The sequence below is a fragment of the Lissotriton helveticus genome, chromosome 4_1 (genome assembly GCF_964261635.1).
Source record: "Lissotriton helveticus chromosome 4_1, aLisHel1.1, whole genome shotgun sequence".
NCBI classification, from domain to species: domain Eukaryota; kingdom Metazoa; phylum Chordata; class Amphibia; order Caudata; family Salamandridae; genus Lissotriton; species Lissotriton helveticus.
This window is the reverse complement of record NC_136063.1, coordinates 1,392,846,142-1,392,865,469: the sequence shown is the minus strand read 5'-3', so window position 1 is coordinate 1,392,865,469 and position 19,328 is coordinate 1,392,846,142. Positions and strand designations below refer to the sequence as shown.

At 45.5% G+C, this 19,328-nt stretch overlaps 1 protein-coding gene across 4 annotated transcripts in view; it reads right to left on the bottom strand.

Annotated features, from left to right (window-relative positions):
* MBOAT1 (membrane bound glycerophospholipid O-acyltransferase 1) overlaps nt 1-19,328 on the bottom strand; it is a 473,424-nt gene that overhangs the window by 144,525 nt on the left and 309,571 nt on the right. For all 4 annotated transcript variants that reach the window (XM_078687935.1, XM_078687934.1, XM_078687937.1 and 1 more), the window contains 2 exons: nt 13,199-13,254; nt 9,664-9,718 (listed from right to left, as the gene is read on the bottom strand). In XM_078687935.1, coding sequence (XP_078544061.1) covers nt 9,664-9,718; nt 13,199-13,254 — 111 coding nt within the window. The remainder of the gene's footprint in view (nt 1-9,663; nt 9,719-13,198; nt 13,255-19,328) is intronic.

The window sequence follows — 19,328 nt, the reverse complement described above, 5'->3', positions numbered from 1 at the left end:
CGGCACTTCCTTGTAAATCTGCCCCTGAATGTGGACACTACCTGAGGATGGCAGTTGCAATAATCCATCCACAGATTGACCGTCTGTGGCGAAAAACAGGCACACCCGTCATATTTATGTTGGTGGTGTTATCAATCAATGTCATGTGTAAAACAAAGCATCCTAGTAAAAACAATTTGCGCACATTTTATCTAGGAAAATGGTGTTTTGAGCTATGTAATAATCTGTCATTTCAGCCTACCCACTCACAAACCTGCACTTTATTAAACACTCTTATTATGTTGAACATTATTTGATGGATATGGCCCAGGATATGCGCGAGGCGGACAATTATGTAGTGTACCAGATTGCAGAAATATCTGTCAGGTGTTGGGGGGGGGGCCAACAGCTAAAAACATCGAGCTGGGGGGCTCAACCTACAAAAGTTTGAAGACCTCTGCTTTAGAGTAACATTCCTTTCTGGAAAACTTCACCCAGCTCAGTTATAGGGAGGATAGTGTTAACAATAATGTTGGTTCTACCATATGTGCTATATCACTTAACCAACTTGCCAGTGACACTTCCTAGTGAAATATTTAAGCAACTGAACACCAGTCTGCTTTAGCAGGAGAAGTGAAATACGTAGAGAAGCTCTGCCTAAACGTTGGTTCTCTATCTCAGAGGAAGACTCGGGACTTCCTGATTATGTACCCTACTACCTAACTGCACAGTGTTGCCCCCCATTTCCACACAGAAGTGAAATAAAGGATGGGGGCAGTCCTGCTATATTCAATAGTGAACATGCTCCTGAAACCTACACAGAGAGTTGTCCTGACTATGAAGAATAGACTAACATGGCTGTGTGCAATGTTTTAGGACAAACACCAATATAGCATATGCTTCGAGTGTTCCTATTCATATCCTATATGGTGTGCAGGGCGCTAGATGACATACCGGGTATACACTGGGAGTCTCTTTATAAGCAACCTTTACAACTCGAGAGCCCTACAAACATTCTTGGACATGATACAAGATTAAAGAGTACTAAAAGGGAAGTTATAGACACATGGTGAAAAAGTTGACACACTTGTTATGGGGTGAATCCCGCCAACACAAAATATATTGTAGTTATTACAACCCATACAAAAAGGGAGGAAGGCAGTGACACTAATTTACAGAGCACTTATTCAGAAAACTAAATTCTACATACCCAACTTGCGGGAGAAATGGTCAGCTGAAGTGGGATCAGACTTTAATGAAGGAGACCTGCAGTTACTTGAAAGTTACTCTCATATAATTTCCAGGAATTTAAGGTTTAAACTCCTACAGTTTAACTTCCTACATGGGACATACCCAAGTCATAAACATGTATCCACCTGCCTCTTGCTGCAGATGGGAAAAGTCGAAAACAGATTTCTACCACATGGTCAGGGTAGCCTTGATTATTGCTGAATTTTTTGAGAAGATGACATTAAATATGGAAGAAGCAATGGGCACAAACAGGGTTATAATACTCAAAATACGGCAACTAGGCTTAATGCCCACCAGGTTTTTAGACCTGGCATTAATTATTGCTAAAGATGCACAGCAATGATCTCAAAGTCGGCTAGAGCCCCTATACTTACACAGTGGGTTAAACGATTGATACACTGAAAAAAGATGAGTCGAAGATGCTGTGAGTCTTTCTTCTCGGAGCTCCGCCGACTGATCCCGCTCCCGGCAGTGATTCAGCAGCCCTCAGAACCCCCGTGGCACTCATATGTCGGGAGAAGTCTCCAGGAGCCGCCAGAGAGTGGTGGTTATGAGAATGTCTCAGTGGCTCTGCCTCAGCGCAGAGACACCAGTCAGCACGGTCTCACCCAAGATGTTGGAGACTCGCTAGGCAGTGCAGAGGTTGATGGTGATGACCCCACATGAGCAGCGCTACTGGTGGGGCGCTAGTGGCCACAGTAATATCCAGATAACGAGCCTTCACAAGAAAACTGAGGGACAATCGGCAGAGCTCTTCCAGTAACAGTTGTTCATCACTAACATTTACAATGGTGCCCCTTCTACCTTGTTTTTCATGGAAAGGCCACCCTCTGGCCCTGGGGGACTCTGTACCCAATGGTTGCCAGACAGTTAAACCTTTGGGATCAGGACCGGATTTTACTTATTTCCAGGACCCACTGCCCCTGGACCAAAGAAGGCAATATGGTTCACGTCTTCCCTGATTGTGCACTACAGCTCCAAAGACACAGGAGCTCTTTCCTTGAGGTGCAGATGAAACTTAGAACACTGAGCCTTCAATACACACTCCTATACCCGGCGAAGCTGCAGTCAATCAAACACAACTCAACACATTTCTTCATGTCTCCGGGAGTAGCCGAACAATGGCTGGAACGTAAGGGAGTTGCAGTCAGAGGAGAGGGGACTTGGCAGCCCATAGGCAGTTGGAGACATAGGTGACAGTGACAAGCAACTTCATCGCTGGGCAGCCGCCCCTCATTGTCACAGACAAGATCGGAGAGAGCCAGGGTGGTGGCAGCTGTGGCGACCATCCGTGATTCACAGAACTCAACGGTGGTGCCCAACCCGGAGGCCTCCAGTTTCACTTTCGACTCTGAGGTGGACTCCATACTAGATCCTTTCGGCCCAAGCCAGAGGTGATCCTCATGACAGCGAAGAGACTCGTATGAACTGATCGTGTTACATGCTTGCTGCTGGAACCGGGGGCCTGTTGGGAGTCCTACGTAATGTGATCTTGACAGGTGGCAGCACTGTGTTAGTTCTCTCATGAGTGGACAGGAGAGAGGTACGGTGATCCGAGTAGCCCCGTTGGTAGGTATCTTTGCTAGAGGTACTTGATAGGGGGGAGTGGGGGGGAGTTCTGTTTGGCTGTCTTCCACGATCTGAATTACCATACCTTCTAGCTATTGACTTTATTGTTTGCAGGGAGTGGGGGACAGACCTCTACTCTGTTGGGGACAAGCATGTTTTGACTTACTATTGGGAAATGTGGTGGGATGGGGGAACTGAAAGGGAAACTGGATGTTGTTCCGTTCTTGGGCAGATGCATGAATATTAGGATGGACTTAGAGCTGACTGTGTGTGGCATGGGTGATGGGGTGTTTGGGAAAATGTATCCTGCTTTCCATGGTTCTCCAAGGGCTTGTGTGTGCTTGCCTCCTGTTAAGAAGTCTCAGGGTCATCAAAGACTTCACCTACCAGTGCCTGTGCTCTTCTGCCGAGAGTCCTGACTTGCCAAGTGGTACCAAATCCAGTCCTTGGGCCCGTGAAAGTGGAATTTAGTGAACTGAAGGAGAAAATCCATGCATCAACTGCCAGTGTCTGTTTTTATTGATGCATCACTATAAACTTCAACACATTGTTTCTGCCAGAACCGAAGCATGGTTCCCGATTGGCGCATCAACCACAGCTTTCACCTCAGGCCCCAGCTTTCTGTTGCAGCGCATCAAAAGAACTGGGGCAGCGTGAGTTTCAAGCTCCACATCACCAAAGTCTGTCACACACGCTCCAACCCCGATGCAGCACCTGCTTTATCGCTGAGGAATCAACGCAGTGTGACTGGATTTTCGACACATCGTCCCTGGATGCCGATTTCTTCATCGACGTTGCCTAGCAGTAAGAAACCGAGGCCGCATTTCCAGAGATCAACGCATCACCTACCCTTCCAGTAAGGAACAGACCCACCACCTTTCCAAACAGTACGGAACCAACGCATCACCTCCCTTGCACATCAGTAAGGAACCAACACATCACCTCCTCTGGCAGTAAGGAACAGATGCATCACCTCCCCTGGGAGTAAGGAACCAATGCATCACTTTGCTTTCCCAGCGCCTCTCCTCCCCTTCGCCTGTTTCATCTTTGAATTTCGATGCATCCATGGTACATAGTGCAAAAAGTGACGCTGCCATAGTTTTCTAAGGACTGACCTGAATTAAACTTTGAAAAGTTATATCTTTACTTGTGGATGTTGGAATTTTGTCGTTTTGGTCTTGTTTTATTCAGATAAATATTGGTTAGTTTGCTAAACTGGTGTGGACTCCTTTTGTAGTGTTTTCACTGGGTTACTCTGTTACACATTGCCTCTGAGATACGCCTGACTGCTGGTGCCAAGCATCCAAGGGGGTGAGCAGGGATAATCTTAGTTGTGTAATCCCCTTACACTGACCAGAGTGAGGATCCCTACTTGGACAGGGTGCAAACCACTGCCAACTAGAGACCCCAATTCTAACAAAAGTGTTAAGGAACAATGAATACAATACTTTTACATTCATGGGAGTTTTGACTCCTTGGGTTAGTCAATCAAAAATGCACAAACACTCACACAGTCTTTTCTTTCCTCAGGAGGCCTTCTAGTAGTGTTTGAAACTATAATTTCTTTCACAAGTCTTTCTCAATGGTAAGTATAAATTTTGTTCTTAATACTTCTTCCCACCATGAGGTACTAGCATCTAGGCACATCTTGATTATCTCCATCTTTGACAAATTATTAGGTTTACTGTGAACGGATTTCTAGCCAGTTGAAACAATACTTTACAGATTATGGTACAAAAACCTTGCAGAGGGCCATGTCTGAATTATACGTGAACCAGCTCATTCGCATGACTTTGACATCTGTGGCATTTTTCCTTTGTATGAAAAAGTATTCAGCTTCTTGGGAGTGTAACAGACATCTCTGGTGGTGACTCTTTCAGTAAAGCTTTGATGAATGTGCTAACACTTTGAGATATGTATGTTCTGAACATTGTCCTGTCTAGTCAACATTATTGATTGCATTGAGAAGGCTTAAGCACCACACTTACCAATTCAGCATCCATACTGGAAATAATTTTTTCTCTTCATCAGTTTATATAAATAATGCAGAGTGTATGTGCCATGGTAACAATGGAAAATACATTTTTATATCTGCTACAGAAAAATTGCAATTTATTTTAGTTGCATCTAAAAGGTCAATGATAACTCATTTGGAATTGGTAGTAAACATTTCCTAAAGTTTTTTTTGCTAAAATCGACCAGCTAATACTAATACAGTTGAAATATTTTCTGCCTTTGCCATTCCTACATCAGAATCCCTAGCTAGACTAAAAAAATATACTTGTAGAACCTTCGAAATTGATTGCAAAGACTGGGCACAGAACGGTGTTTACTGTAGCATGTGTGTACACAGAGTGTACACTGTATGCCCCATGTACCACTTAATTCGGTACTGAATAAAAAGCCGTAATGGAGCATCTTCCAAAAAATTATGTTGGTTCCCACGGCTCAGTCATAGCTTAGCCAAATATTGGGCTTGATTCACAGAACTAACTTAAGACAAAATCCTAAACGTACTACCATGTTTGTATTCACAGAAGGCACTTACTCATTTTGGTATTTACAGAAGGCACTTACTCATTTTTGTATTCACAGAAGGCACTTACCCCCAGATGCATGAAGCACCCACTCTGCGAATCCTAAATAGCGAAAAATACCGATTTGCTATCCAGAATTCGCAGAATGGGATGCATCACCAAAATCGCTAAATAACTCTGATTCGCAACCCGGCCGCAATCGCCATATGCGAATTTGCCAAAATCGCTATGAAATCGCAGAATCTGCTGTTTCCCAACCCCAATTTGCGATTTCGCAAATACCGAAATCGCAAATAGCGATCTCGCAGATTGCGAGATCGCAAAAACTGGAAGTCGCATTTTGAGCACAATGATGACATCACTACCAGGAAGTAGCCTGCTCCATGCTTCATTTGGATCACAGAGCTGGATAGAGGAGGAGGCAGAGCACTGAGCTCCAAGAGACACACTCTGCAGTCCCAATACAGGATACACATTGATTTCAGAATGTCCCAGGAAGCAACAGGACCAAGTGAAACAGCCAGGAAGCGCAAAATCAAGTTCTCTGAAAAAGAACTGGAGTACTTGATAGAGGGAGTCAGCAGGGAGCATGACCAGCTCTTTGGGAAGCTGTCCCGGAAGGTGCCCGAGGCAACCAAAAGGCGCATCTGGCTGCGCATCAAGGCCAAGGTAAACGCCGTTGGAGTCACACACCGGTCAATCGATGACCTCAAAAAGAGGTGGTACAACCTCAGAGGCCGTGCCAAGGAGCGCATTGCGGAGAGACTGGGGGAGAGACTGGCCACGGGAGGAGGAGACTCCACAGTCCCTCGGAACACACCAATGGAGGACTTAGTGGAGGACACCATCAACCCTGCAGACTGCGTGGGGGTCACTCAACTGGACACCTCCCGTGCCACACACCAATCACAAGGTAAGAGCCATGCAACTGTGACCCCGTCCCCTAACAATGCCCATGCCCCCAGAGCAAGCCATATTTGTAACCCCAGTAATGCAGTCCCTGCCCCTCCCAAATGCCCAATTGCATTGTGGGACCTGTAGTGTGACAATGTGCCCTGAGAGGCCGCACACAGTCAGAATAGTCAAGTGAAACATACCCCTAAAGCTAGTCAGGGAATGCTAGCCTGCATGCATGTTGCTACATTCCAGGTGCCTGAATCATATCATTAATCATGCACTCATTCACATCACAGGTGCTGCAGATGCTGAGACGTCTGATAGCGAGACACTCCACATTGTGGAGACTCCTGATGAGAGGGAGGGAGAGAGCCAACCAGCACCAGCAGCTGGACCAGCACATGCACCAGCACCTGGACCAACACCTTCCCAAACACACGGGGCCACCCCTGCAGCCATAGGAGGAGCACAACCTCACCAGTCGTCATGCATGCCAGTGGAGCAGATCCCACCACCACCCAGGAGGCAGACACGACACACAGCCACTGTGCGGTCCCAGGCAAGCAGCAGGTTGAGGCATTAGCGCTCTGTGGCCACCCCAGCAGACATGGAGCAACAGGCAAATAACCTAGGCCTTGGTATTGAGGCTTGGATGCTTGCTGTGCACCGCAAGCAGGCACAGCACATGGCAGCAATGCAGCTGCAGCTCTACAAAACTGCACGCAACATTAATCAACTCACTGAGAGTGTGCAGGAGCTAACCGCAGCTGTCAAGGAGAGCAACCAACTGATGGTGGCGCAGCAGGACATCACACGCAGACGCCACCGCCAGCTGCTGACACGGCTATCTGCCTACACCCGCTCAAACCACCTTATTGGGAACGCCACTTCCCAGCTGTCGCACAGGTCACTGTCCATGCAGATACAGATGGTACAATGCTGCCAAGATGTTGCAAGGGCCCTGGAGCAGGTCACCACCGCTGTGGAGAACCAACAGGCGCCCGGCCATGGCCATGCAGCCTGTCTGTGCCGGTGCAACCTGAAAGGCGCCGCAGTTCCCGGCCCAACGCTGAATCACGGCAGGACACTCCCAACGTGGAGGTTGAGAGGCGACAGGGTGCGTCCGGCAGGAGGCAAAAGTGACTGTACATTTCAGGCAGTGCCATGGTGAGGTAACCACGCACGCCTGCTCAGGATACAAGCGCCTGTATGACTCAATACAGTAGCACATATGTTTGTCGATTTAAAGCACATCGAGAGTTTGTTAACTAAACAAAAGATTTATTTTGAACACAAATCTTCCTCATGACATTCATTCATGTGGCATGCATGAGTGCAGTGTTGTGTGAGGGGTATGGGTGCACTAGAAATAGTTCAGTGTGATGTTGGTGCGGCGCCTGTGCCCTTCAGCAGGAGTCTCCCCATGTGCATGATGCACATGTGCAGGTGGCAGGTTGTCCCCCTCCGACTCATTACCAGACATCTCCACAGGTATCCTCCACTTGGTGGCAATATTGTGGAGTATGGCACACACGGCCATGATGCGGCAGCAGACCTCAGTCCGGTATTTGAGGGCCCCGCCAGCCTTGTGGAGTATGCGGAATCGACTCTTTAACATGCCAAATGTCCGCTCTATCACATTTCTGGTGTGTATATGCGCAGCATTGTAGCGCCGTTCCTGTGGTGTGGCAGGGTTGAGGTACGGGGTGAGGAGGTATTCACGGAGGTCGTAGGCGCTGTCACCTGAAGGTAGGAGCAGAGGGTCAGTGCCTGTTATGCGCAGCAACATGGTCTTAACATACTGTATGTGGGTATGTGTACTTACCTAGAAGATGTCCCTCGCCAAAATCACCCCTGTCCAAGCGAGTGTGTATGCCGCTGTGCCGGAAGATGAATGAATCATGCGTGCTCCCCGTGTATTGGGCCACAATGTCTGTGATGATGGTCTTCGCATTGCACACCATCTGGATGTTGAGGGAGTGGTATGACTTTCGGTTCCGGTACATGTATTCGGTCTCTGCGGGTGGACAGATGTGAATGTGGGTGCAGTCGATGCAGCCAATTACATGGGGGAAATGGGCAGTGTGATAAAAGTCCAGTTTTGTTTGCATTAAGTCCTGTTGGGTTGTTGGGAAGGTGATGTGGTGGTGTATCCGGCTCAGCATGGCGTCCAGGAATGTCTGTAGGCAGCGTGACATTGTGCTCTGTGATATACCCCCTGCAACTGCAACTATCCCCTGGAAGCTGCCAGAGGCCAGGAGGTGCAGGCAGCACAGGACCTGGACATGGGTGGGCACGGCATTGGCCCTCTGTGTTGGGTGCTGCATCAGGGGGTCAAGGTCTCTGATGAGCTTCTTTATCATAGCCCCATTGAGTCTGTATTTGGAGTAGATCTCCTCTTCAGTCTGGCCCAGGAGTGTAATCCGCAGCCGGAAGATGCGCTCCTGGATCCTGCGTCGGTTCTGGGCTGCAGCCTGGAGCCTCAGCCGCCTTGCCACGATGTAGAGACCTGGCATTGTGACTTTCCTCATGCTCCTTCTGAGTCTCCTTAAGTGTGTTTGATTTACCCAACACCTGTTTCTTGTTTGCCTCTTTTTTTTTTTTTTTAAACAATTGGACTTCATGTTTACCACCTGGTTTTGCTTCTCCTTAAATTGCGACTCGTTTTTAGAGAATTAGGGTATTTTCGCAATTTGCGATTTATGATGAATGGGAATAGCGATTTATTAGTGAATTCGCAATTTGATTGCGATTTCGCTACTGATTTCGCAAAAAATGTGGGTAATCGCTGTTAAGGAATCGCAATGGGGGTTACCAAATGGTTTTGCGATTCTTTGTTTTGCGAATTCGCTATTTGCTGCTTTTGTACTTGATGCATTGCGGGAGCGGAAATTGCAATCGCAATCGCTGTTTCGCAGCTATCGCAATTTCGCTTGATGCATCTATACCTAACTCATCAATGAGTAAGTGCCTTCTGTGAATACCAAAATTAGTGCCTACTGTGAATACCAAAATGGTAGTAAGTTTAGGATGTTGTCTTAAGTTAGTTCTGTGAATAGGGCCCACTGTGTTTCTGACAATATTATCCTGCAAGTCATTTTACACATATTGTAGAGGGCACTTGAATCAGGATCAAAGGTGCCCACTTCAGTTTAGACCTTCAGAAGGAAACTATAAAAATTGTTTTGGTGAGAAGAAAGGAAGAAAATTCTCACTCTGATGATTTCTGAAATATAATAAGTCTGAAAGTCTGGGTATTGTAAAAACAGAACATTATCACATTTATATGAAATACATTACTCTGCGTTCAGCTGCTTGTAAACAGATATTTAAAAACGATCTCAAAGATACATTTATTAAAACAAATACAAAATCAGTTGTATTTGACATTGCTTAGTGAGGAACTGTTGGAGTTTAAAACATAACTTACTTCACAGCGTTCTGAAGCTGGTCAGGGGTGAGATCTTCTGCTTTACGGGCAATTCCTATTAGGTAAAGAAAATAACCTTATAAATGGTAAACGAAAGTGACACCAAAGTTACAAAATATAGTCTTTGTCTTCTAAAAAGCACAAGTGAAACCCTAACATTAAAACCAAATGAATCAACCTTTCAATGTGTATAGCAATTCTTAATTAAAACTGAATATAGCTATGCATGTTACATGCCCCAGTGGTAATATTTTGTATTAAGAAAGTATTTCAGAATATGAACACTATCAGGGACAAGCATGATGTGTATATTATTTCACATCAATTCTCGGAAAGCATGAGAGGAAGTCTTGATGTCCAACATGTAGGACCAAAGTTTATTCTAGCCTGTATTGTAAACATAATATACCTGCTAAGTGAAACATAGTCAACTACACTTTGCTATTTATTGAGAGTAAGCAATTATGCTTTATTAATGCCAGATATAAATGAACTGTTTTTGTATTTACTACACTCTCTTTAAAAATGATTTAAATAATACAGGATATGACTTGAGCCCGTTAGAGTTATTTTGATTAAAAATAATGTTTGCTTGGTATCATGAATATTTTGTATTAAAAATTACAGCACTACACTTTACAGAAATGCCCACACCTGCACTTCTCATGATGTGTGTCCATTAATTAAAATACACTGGCCCAGATTTACTAAGTTCTTGCGCAGTGCAGCAGCCGTAAATGCTGTGCTGAGTTGCGTGAGGAGGAGAGAGCATGAGAGCGCCAAATTTACTAAAATATGGCAATCTCTTCCCGTTTCCCTAGCACCGGCACTGAAATCAGCTGCCATACGTCACGGAGACACTTTTGCACCATGGTCCAATGGTGTCACCGTGAGCCTAGCATGTACTGGAAAAGTACCCTTCCAGCACAAAATACCATGCTTAGACTGACTTCACACCTTTTCCAACTTTGTATGTGTGCTGTCAGGTGCAGCACACTTACAAAGTCGGAAAACAAAGAAGAAATGAAAGAATTTTTCCTTCCTTGTACCTACTATCAAAGGGTGCAGTTTTCTGACGCTAATCCCTGTCTACTTTGTTTAGTAAATTGGGTTTAATGTCAGAAACCTTGGGTGGTTGCATAGGGACGCCCATGCTCCACCCGTGGTACGCTCCCTCTGTTGCTAAGTAATGCAAAGCAGTGCTATGCATTGCGTTGTGTTACTTTCACGTTATTTCGAGCACTAAACAAGTTTAGCTCTGGAAAGTAAATCCGAAAAAAAAGATTTGCGCTGATTTGCATCACTTCTGTGGTGCAAACACGGTGTAAAATCTTAGTAAATGTCCTCCACTGTGCTCCATACCATCTCTGTATATAGTTTACAATCCAGCAGTCTATAAGGAAGTTGATTGTGAGAAGAAAAAATGATTTGCCATTAAGATATAGAATATACGATGAGGCAAATATAGTTGCTGTTTAAAGTCTTCCTAGTAACATCCTCTAGTGAAGAGTCAAACATTTGAGACTGGCTTTGTTAACTGTATTGGCTTCTGGGATGCATCCTTACGTTGGTGTTTGAGTCATATGTGACACCCTGCTGCCACAATCACCTAGAACACGAGAGCTGCAGCTTTAATTGTCCCAGAGACATGCTGCAAATACAACTAGGGGGCATATTTACAAAGGCCATATCTCCGCTTGTTTGGCTTTTAAAGCCAAAAAGCGGAGTTAAAATATCGCCCTATTTACAAGAGGGTGCGAACATGCATTAGCGCATGTTAGCACCCTTTTTTCCGACGCCTCCCTTTGCATCTCTAATGAGATGCAAAGTGGGTGTACCTGGTCAGTACAACCTTGCACATCAGTACAACCTTGCACATCGCGATATTTACAAGGTGGCCCACACATTTTAGCATACGTTAGTTTTGGGCGATAACTGATGTCTTCGCCAAAAACGTCTGCTAAAATCATGACTAGGCCATACCTAACATGGGGGGTGGATTCTTGTGTTACGACCACATAGTCGTATCAACAAGCATATCGCCGTTTTGCAGGGAACATTGCGCTATGCGTTGTAAATACAGCGCAAGCATGGCGATAAATTCCAGCGATAGTCGGCCATAAATATAAAAGCGCTAAGCACGCTTTGCGATATTTATCGCCGTCTGTTGTAAATATGCCCCTAAATTTGTTGCTCTATGAAGGACAGCAACTTTGAGTAGTGCTCGTCTTCATCAGTTGCCCATATCAGGGTCCCAGGTTTCTGATACCTTTGTTTGCCACTAAAGACAATGAAGTTCCTGTGTACTTATTCTTCAATAGACATCTTATTTTTGGTATCCGATCTAGCTGGTTCAAACTGTAGCAATGTAAAGAGATCCTCTACCTAATAAAATTGTGAGATGCAGTGGGGCATGGTGATTTTGCTTGAATGCTTCCACACACTCTAACAAGCCACAACAAGGCTGCTTGAATTCTTACTGTAACAGTTTAATGGGACAATTTTTGATGAATGCTCTTCAGTAAGGTGGTCCAAATTTTCTTTTGTGGAAATTCCCTTGCCCCTGGTCTCTGGACCCCAATACACTTTTGCTCCTCTGACAATTAAAGAGAGTATTCCTCGTACCATGATTTCTTCCTGGACAGTGTGTGTGACTACCCTATCAATCATGCTTTTAGCTCTGACAAGCGCCATTTTCTTGAAGGTGGATTTTCTTTGTGATCTGGGATACACTCTGTCCCTTTCTTTCAAAGGCTCAGAAGATAAATGCCCTGATTCACAAAGGGCCCAAGCACTCGTGGTGGAGGTCCCGAGTCAGGCATTGGTCTCTGTACGCGGGGCGGAATCTCCGCAGTGAGGATTATCATTTCTGAGATTCCGCCCTGAGTATGGAGAGTGCCCCACGACTGCGGGGCCTCCGCCATGAGTGTGAACACCCTTCGTGAATCAGGCCCATAGATGACAATCAGGCCCATAGATGACAAGTGGTATCTCTAGTTTTCACAAGTGGATTTATGCATGTGTGGAACGCCATTATCACTTCACACTCAACCACATTTACTTAAACTCCATTTTAAATGCTGTGCGGGCTCTGATCTACTACTTACATACAAACACTTGTTTGATGTAACTGGGGCTAGAGATGTCCCTCCCGCTCTCCTAGCTATGCTTTCCTACAGCTGTATTCGAGCGCTGGCACACCAGCGTCTGCGCTGACTATTCAGGAGTGGAGCCAGTCTTTCTCCTTTCACAGTATCTATGAAACTTTAACCTCTGAATTCCAAAAGTAACGTTGGATTCTAAAGTAGTCTCCCTTGTAGACAGACATAAAACTGAAGGTTGAGGGGTGAATCCTAATGATATCCTTCCGAAATGGGTGAGGCTATAAAGGAACAGATTTTTACCATTCCATACCACAGGAGGAAGGTTCACCCAAAAGGTAAAAGGCCAAAAGACAGCCAAACACGTGAATGTTTTTCCTTTTACAGGGAACACACAGAAAAGCTTGGATAAGTTAGTACAACTTTTCACTTACCGTCATGCACCTGGAAGGCGAGGGTAGTGATCTTCTGTGTAATAATCATCATTGGACTGCAAAGCACAGAAAAAAAACTGAAATATGTTATCGACATATATATTTTTTACATTAATTGTCTCTAAAAACACAAAGTTAGCAAGGGCTGAGGACTGCAGTTGGTATTCTTTGCTTAATCCGTAGCCCAGTATATCCTTTGTTATGAGGCTGTTCGTAGTTAACTTTAAATTACTGTAACTTAGATTCATAATGCAATGCTCCTATTTGTTCGATTTTTATTTTCAGAAAAGGAGGAGTTTTATTTCTTCCAATATAAAGTGATGAAATTATGACGTTAAATGTACTTTACATTATGAGCCGAAGTTGCTGCATTTATATCGCGACACAACGCCTACAGCGACTTTTCCTAATGATTTGTTTCTTTTTAGGCCAACTTCTGGTCACGTTTTAAACATTATGAGGACATAGTTATATTTCAAAGATGCACTTTCAATTATATTTATCTATATGTAAAGAGGGTATGTATTAATATGTGGAAAAATGACTCTCACCAAAGGAAAGATTATACCCGTCCTGTGATAATGCTCAAAACTAAAAAAACAATAAAATCTAATTTAAGAAATGTGTTTTTTCATGTATTTAGTAGGCATGAGTAAAATAGTCACATACGCGTTATAATTATGGGATAACTCTAATGCTACAGGCTTTTAAATGCTCTTTTTTTTACTGTACAACACAGTTTGTTGTCTTTTTCTAGGGCTATAATTGAGTTTCGGGTAAGCACTTTGAGGGACGACTTCTTGCCTCAGCATTCAACCCCTTTATGAAAGTAGAGCGGTTGGCACAAGCCACGATCCAAACCACCAGCTGCACAGGGTTTAGCTCAAAACAGAAAAGCAGTTCAAAGGCATAGATGATTTTATAGCTCCCAATCCAAACTACAAGTAATGTTTGTATTTACCCGTGTTTTATATTGCAGGGCAAATATGTGATAATATTTTCAATGCACATTTTATTGTTCTTAAAAAAAATTATATATATGATTTTTAAAACTAAATGAATATATTGAACCCCTTTCTGCCTGCCAAACTAATAAAGACAGCATCCAATTTACAATTACTTCGTTTAGATCAAAATTATCCTGCGTTTTCATGTTTTCTTTGTTTTGGAATTGAAACGTAGAAGACCAAAAGGTTCTGATTTAAATATCCTTTCCCTTTTGGAAAATGGTACAAATGGCTTAGTGTCTGTTAAGATGCACCCTTTAGGAAAATACAGAGTACATTAACCTTTTTTTTTGCTATTTCAACTTGAAGATGTATTTGTCATATCAGCAGGTGGGTTTGTGTGTATATAATTTTTTATAGTACAGGTTCGAATAAACAAATCCCCTATAAATGCCGTTAGTCAGAAAGACTACTGGGGTAAATGTGAAAATGATCTTTTTTTTTAGGAAAGGGCACTGACTCCCATTTGCACTTGCTTCACAATCTTTTTTTTTTAAATCAGTGTACGTGTGTGCACACCTACTTAAGCACAAAAAGCAATACACATAACTGCGTGCACACCATGCATTCACAAATTGTACAAAACTATAATGTTCAAGACTGAGACTTTTACGTCCTCAAATATGGAAGGCTTCAAGGTATCTCTATTTCAATTTTTTTTTTATCTCTATTTCAAACACATGACAATAAGTAGCAGAAGCTTAGCGCCGATAATGGTCTCCCCCTCCTAGGGTTACCTGCTTGCCATGGGTGATAGCTGGTCACTGCAGGTTTATGACACAGTGTGCTGTAATTAATCCATGCAGGGCAGGAGAGTGTTGGCCCATCATTGGAGGAGGGCGGCTTAAAGGCTAGGGCTGCCGACTTTGAAGCTGGAGAGGAGGGTTTGAGCCTGGCAGGAGGCTCAAACATCCTGTGATTCTGGGCAAATCATTTATTCTCCCAGTAACTAAAAAAGAATGTGTACGTCTGTAATGCAACTGGTGCACATGTAAAGTGCTCTGATACCTTCGGATCGAGTTTGAGCTATATAAAACTGCAAAATAAAATGCCCTACCGCACCTTCTTCTCACCTGATATCTGACCCCACAATGCTGCCAAACTCATGGGGGACTCAACAGTGAAAATAGCCAGTGCAGTGTAGTACGATGGTAGAGGAGTGGTCTGACTGATGTTGGCGGTGGAAACCCAATAACGAGGTCAGAATTTCGCCAGCCAGTTTTATTTAAAGTGTGCTGTGTACACACTTTAAAGTTGATCTGCATGTATGGTACCGCCAAACAACAATGCATCTCACTTCGTCTCTGTCACAGCCTGCTTCACAGCAAACACAAGGAGATGATGGACGGAGAGCTGAAATTTTTCAGAAACTCAAACCCAGTCACAGATCTGGGTTGAACCCATCATCGTTCTTTAGCTCACTTCGCCACCCCAGTTCAGACACAGCTATATGCAAATCAGTCTTGACCCTGGGCCTAATGGAAAGAGTCTAGCCCGAACTGCCAAGCCATTTCTTCCCTGGACCGGAAACAAGCATCCTGGGACTGGTTTCTGGGTAACACCCTTTATCAGCCAGGCTGTTTCACTCCAGCTCCGCCATGGGAGCCAGGTGACAGGGCTCGGACACAATTATCTAATCAGAATGAGTTCAAATTGATTATCAGATCCACAGGGGAGGAATAAATTATGTGAAATAGGCGGGTGCCGCTCGAGGAGGTGTGCTGTTTCCTGGGGCAGAGCTGTTGTTTGCGGGACTGCGAGGACCAGCAGCCCTTCATCCCTGACGCTGATGCCTCTTCCTGCCCCTCCAACGCAGGACTTGAAAAGCAGCGCCACGCGGCCCCCGCTTCGCGGGCGCCGCTCGAGTAGGTGTGCTGTTTCCTGGGGCAGAGCTGTTGTTTGCGGGACTGCGAGGACCAGCAGCCCTTCATCCCTGACGCTGGTGCCTCTTCCCGCCCCTCCCACACGTTCCATATCTTGGGTAACGCCCCCCGCGTCGCGGGACGCGGGCGGGCGTGTGCCGGGCAAAGCCCGGGCCAAGGGTGGGCCCGTTTAAGCCCGTTGTAGCCCGGAGGAGACCGTACCGGGCCACCCCTCTTTCGTCTTCTACAGAACAGGCCCACGCTCTGGACACACTGTAAGTACTCTTTGTGGCGAAGACAGTACCAGCACTATGGCTGTACGTGAGAGTAGGAGTAAGCCCCCAAGCAGTCATCTAACGGGAACTTTGGACAATTTTATAATAAGATCTAATTCTGTTATTGACCAGGACATTATACTTATGGAACGCCGGGTTTCCCAGGACTTAGCCATGGCCAAAAGATCCTCTATGGGCCACTTTGCTAATGCTCACACCCCTGAGCGTGCCAGGGGACTAAATACGAACATTGTTTCAGAGACTGTACATAACCCACCCATCTCCCAGGATTAGGTCGTCACTTCCCCTGCTATGCAATTTCAACTACCGGATCCTACTGAGATTGCCTTCGTTTCCACTTCGGTTAATTCCCCCGAAAGACCTAATACCCGCCAGTTGCGGGAAAGACGTGAGGGTGCAAAACCTAAGAGGAAGCAGGTCACTGCCAATACTGTTGGTGGCAGGAAGGCTAAACCCGCTAAAGATTCTGGCGACAATGTCACAACAGCTAGACACAAGGGGGTCGAGGAACGAAGGCCCACTGATATAGTTGATCCATCATTGTTAACTGTAACAAACTCTGGAGAAAATTCACAAGGTGTGTACATATCTATTGATGGATCAGTGATAGCGGAGGTGTGTACATATCTATTGATGATTACAAAAAGGGGGTGGTGATGGACAGAGTATCTGAGTTAATCAGAACACTCCTACCCAGTCAACAGATCAGGGCTAGATCCATCACCGTTTTTTAGCTCACTGCACCATCCCAGTTCAGAACCTGGCTATATGCAAATTAGTCTGTCCCTGGCCCAGTGCATCATGGGAACAGGGCAGACCAAACTACCAAGCCAATTCTTCACTGGAAAGGAAACAAGCTTCCGGGGACCGGTTTCTGGCATTACAGCCGTCTTCGGCCCGGCTTGCTTGAATCCTGATGGTGCAATGAGCAAGGGACTCATGTCTGAGCATACCCTTCCACACTCATGGTGGCCAAAATAATTACAAAAAGGGGGTGGTGATGGACAGAGTATCTGAGTTAATCAGAACACTCCTACCCAGTCAACAGATCAGGGCTTGATCCATCACCGTTTTTTAGCTCACTGCACCATCCCAGTTTAGAACCTGGCTATATGCAAATTAGTCTGTCCCTGGCCCAGTGCATCATGGGAACAGGGCAGACCAAACTACCAAGCCAATTCTTCACTGGAAAGGAAACAAGCTTCCGGGGACCGGTTTCTGGCATTACAGCCGTCTTCGGCCCGGCTTGCTTGAATCCTGATGGTGCAATGAGCAAGGGACTCATGTCTGAGCATACCCTTCCACACTCATGGTGGCCAAAATAATTACAAAAAGGGGGTGGTGATGGACAGAGTATCTGAGTTAATCAGAACATTCCTACCCAGTCAACAGATCAGGGCTTGATCCATCACCGTTTTTTAGCTCACTGCACCATCCCAGTTCAGAACCTGGCTATATGCAAATTAGTCTGTCCCTGGCCCAGTGCATCATGGGAACAGGGCAGACCAAACTACCAAGCCAATTCTTCACTGGAAAGGAAACAAGCTTCCGGGGACCGGTTTCTGGCATTACAGCCGTCTTCGGCCCGGCTTGCTTGAATCCTGATGGTGCAATGAGCAAGGGACTCATGTCTGAGCATACCCTTCCACACTCATGGTGGCCAAAATAATTACAAAAAGGGGGTGGTGATGGACAGAGTATCTGAGTTAATCAGAACACTCCTACCCAGTCAACAGATCAGGGCTTGATCCATCACCGTTTTTTAGCTCACTGCACCATCCCAGTTCAGAACCTGGCTATATGCAAATTAGTCTGTCCCTGGCCCAGTGCATCATGGGAACAGGGCAGACCAAACTACCAAGCCAATTCTTCACTGGAAAGGAAACAAGCTTCCGGGGACCGGTTTCTGGCATTACAGCCGTCTTCGGCCCGGCTTGCTTGAATCCTGATGGTGCAATGAGCAAGGGACTCATGTCTGAGCATACCCTTCCACACTCATGGTGGCCAAAATAATTACAAAAAGGGGGTGGTGATGGACAGAGTATCTGAGTTAATCAGAACACTCCTACCCAGTCAACAGATCAGGGCTTGATCCATCACCGTTTTTTAGCTCACTGCACCATCCCAGTTCAGAACCTGGCTATATGCAAATTAGTCTGTCCCTGGCCCAGTGCATCATGGGAACAGGGCAGACCAAACTACCAAGCCAATTCTTCACTGGAAAGGAAACAAGCTTCCGGGGACCGGTTTCTGGCATTACAGCCGTCTTCGGCCCGGCTTGCTTGAATCCTGATGGTGCAATGAGCAAGGGACTCATGTCTGAGCATACCCTTCCACACTCATGGTGGCCAAAATAATTACAATAATTACAATAATTGCACCATCAGGATTCAAGCAAGCCGGGCCGAAGACGGCTGAAATGCCAGAAACCGGTCCCCGGAAGCTTGTTTCCTTCCCAGTGTAAGAACTGGCTTTTGTAGTCTGGTCTGCCCTGTTCCCATGATGCACTGGGCCAGGGACAGACTAATTTGCATACAGCCAGGTTCTGAAACTGGGATGGTGCAATGAGCTAAAAAAACGGTGTTGGATCTAGCCCTGATCTCTTGACTGGGTGAGAGTATTCTGCTTAATTCAGAGACTCTGTCCATCACCACCCCTTGTTGTAAATATTTTTGTCCACCCTAAGCGTGGAAGGGTATACTCAGATGTGAGTCCCTTGCTCATTGCACCATCAGGATTCAAGCAAGCCGGGCCGAAGACGGCTGAAATGCCAGAAACCGGTCCCCGGAAGCTTGTTTCCTTCCCAGTGTAAGAATTGGCTTTTGTAGTCTGGTCTGCCCTGTTCCCATGATGCACTGGGCCAGGGACAGACTAATTTGCATACAGCCAGGTTCTGAAACTGGGATGGTGCAATGAGCTAAAAAAACGGTGTTGGATCTAGCCTGATCTCTTGACTGGGTGAGAG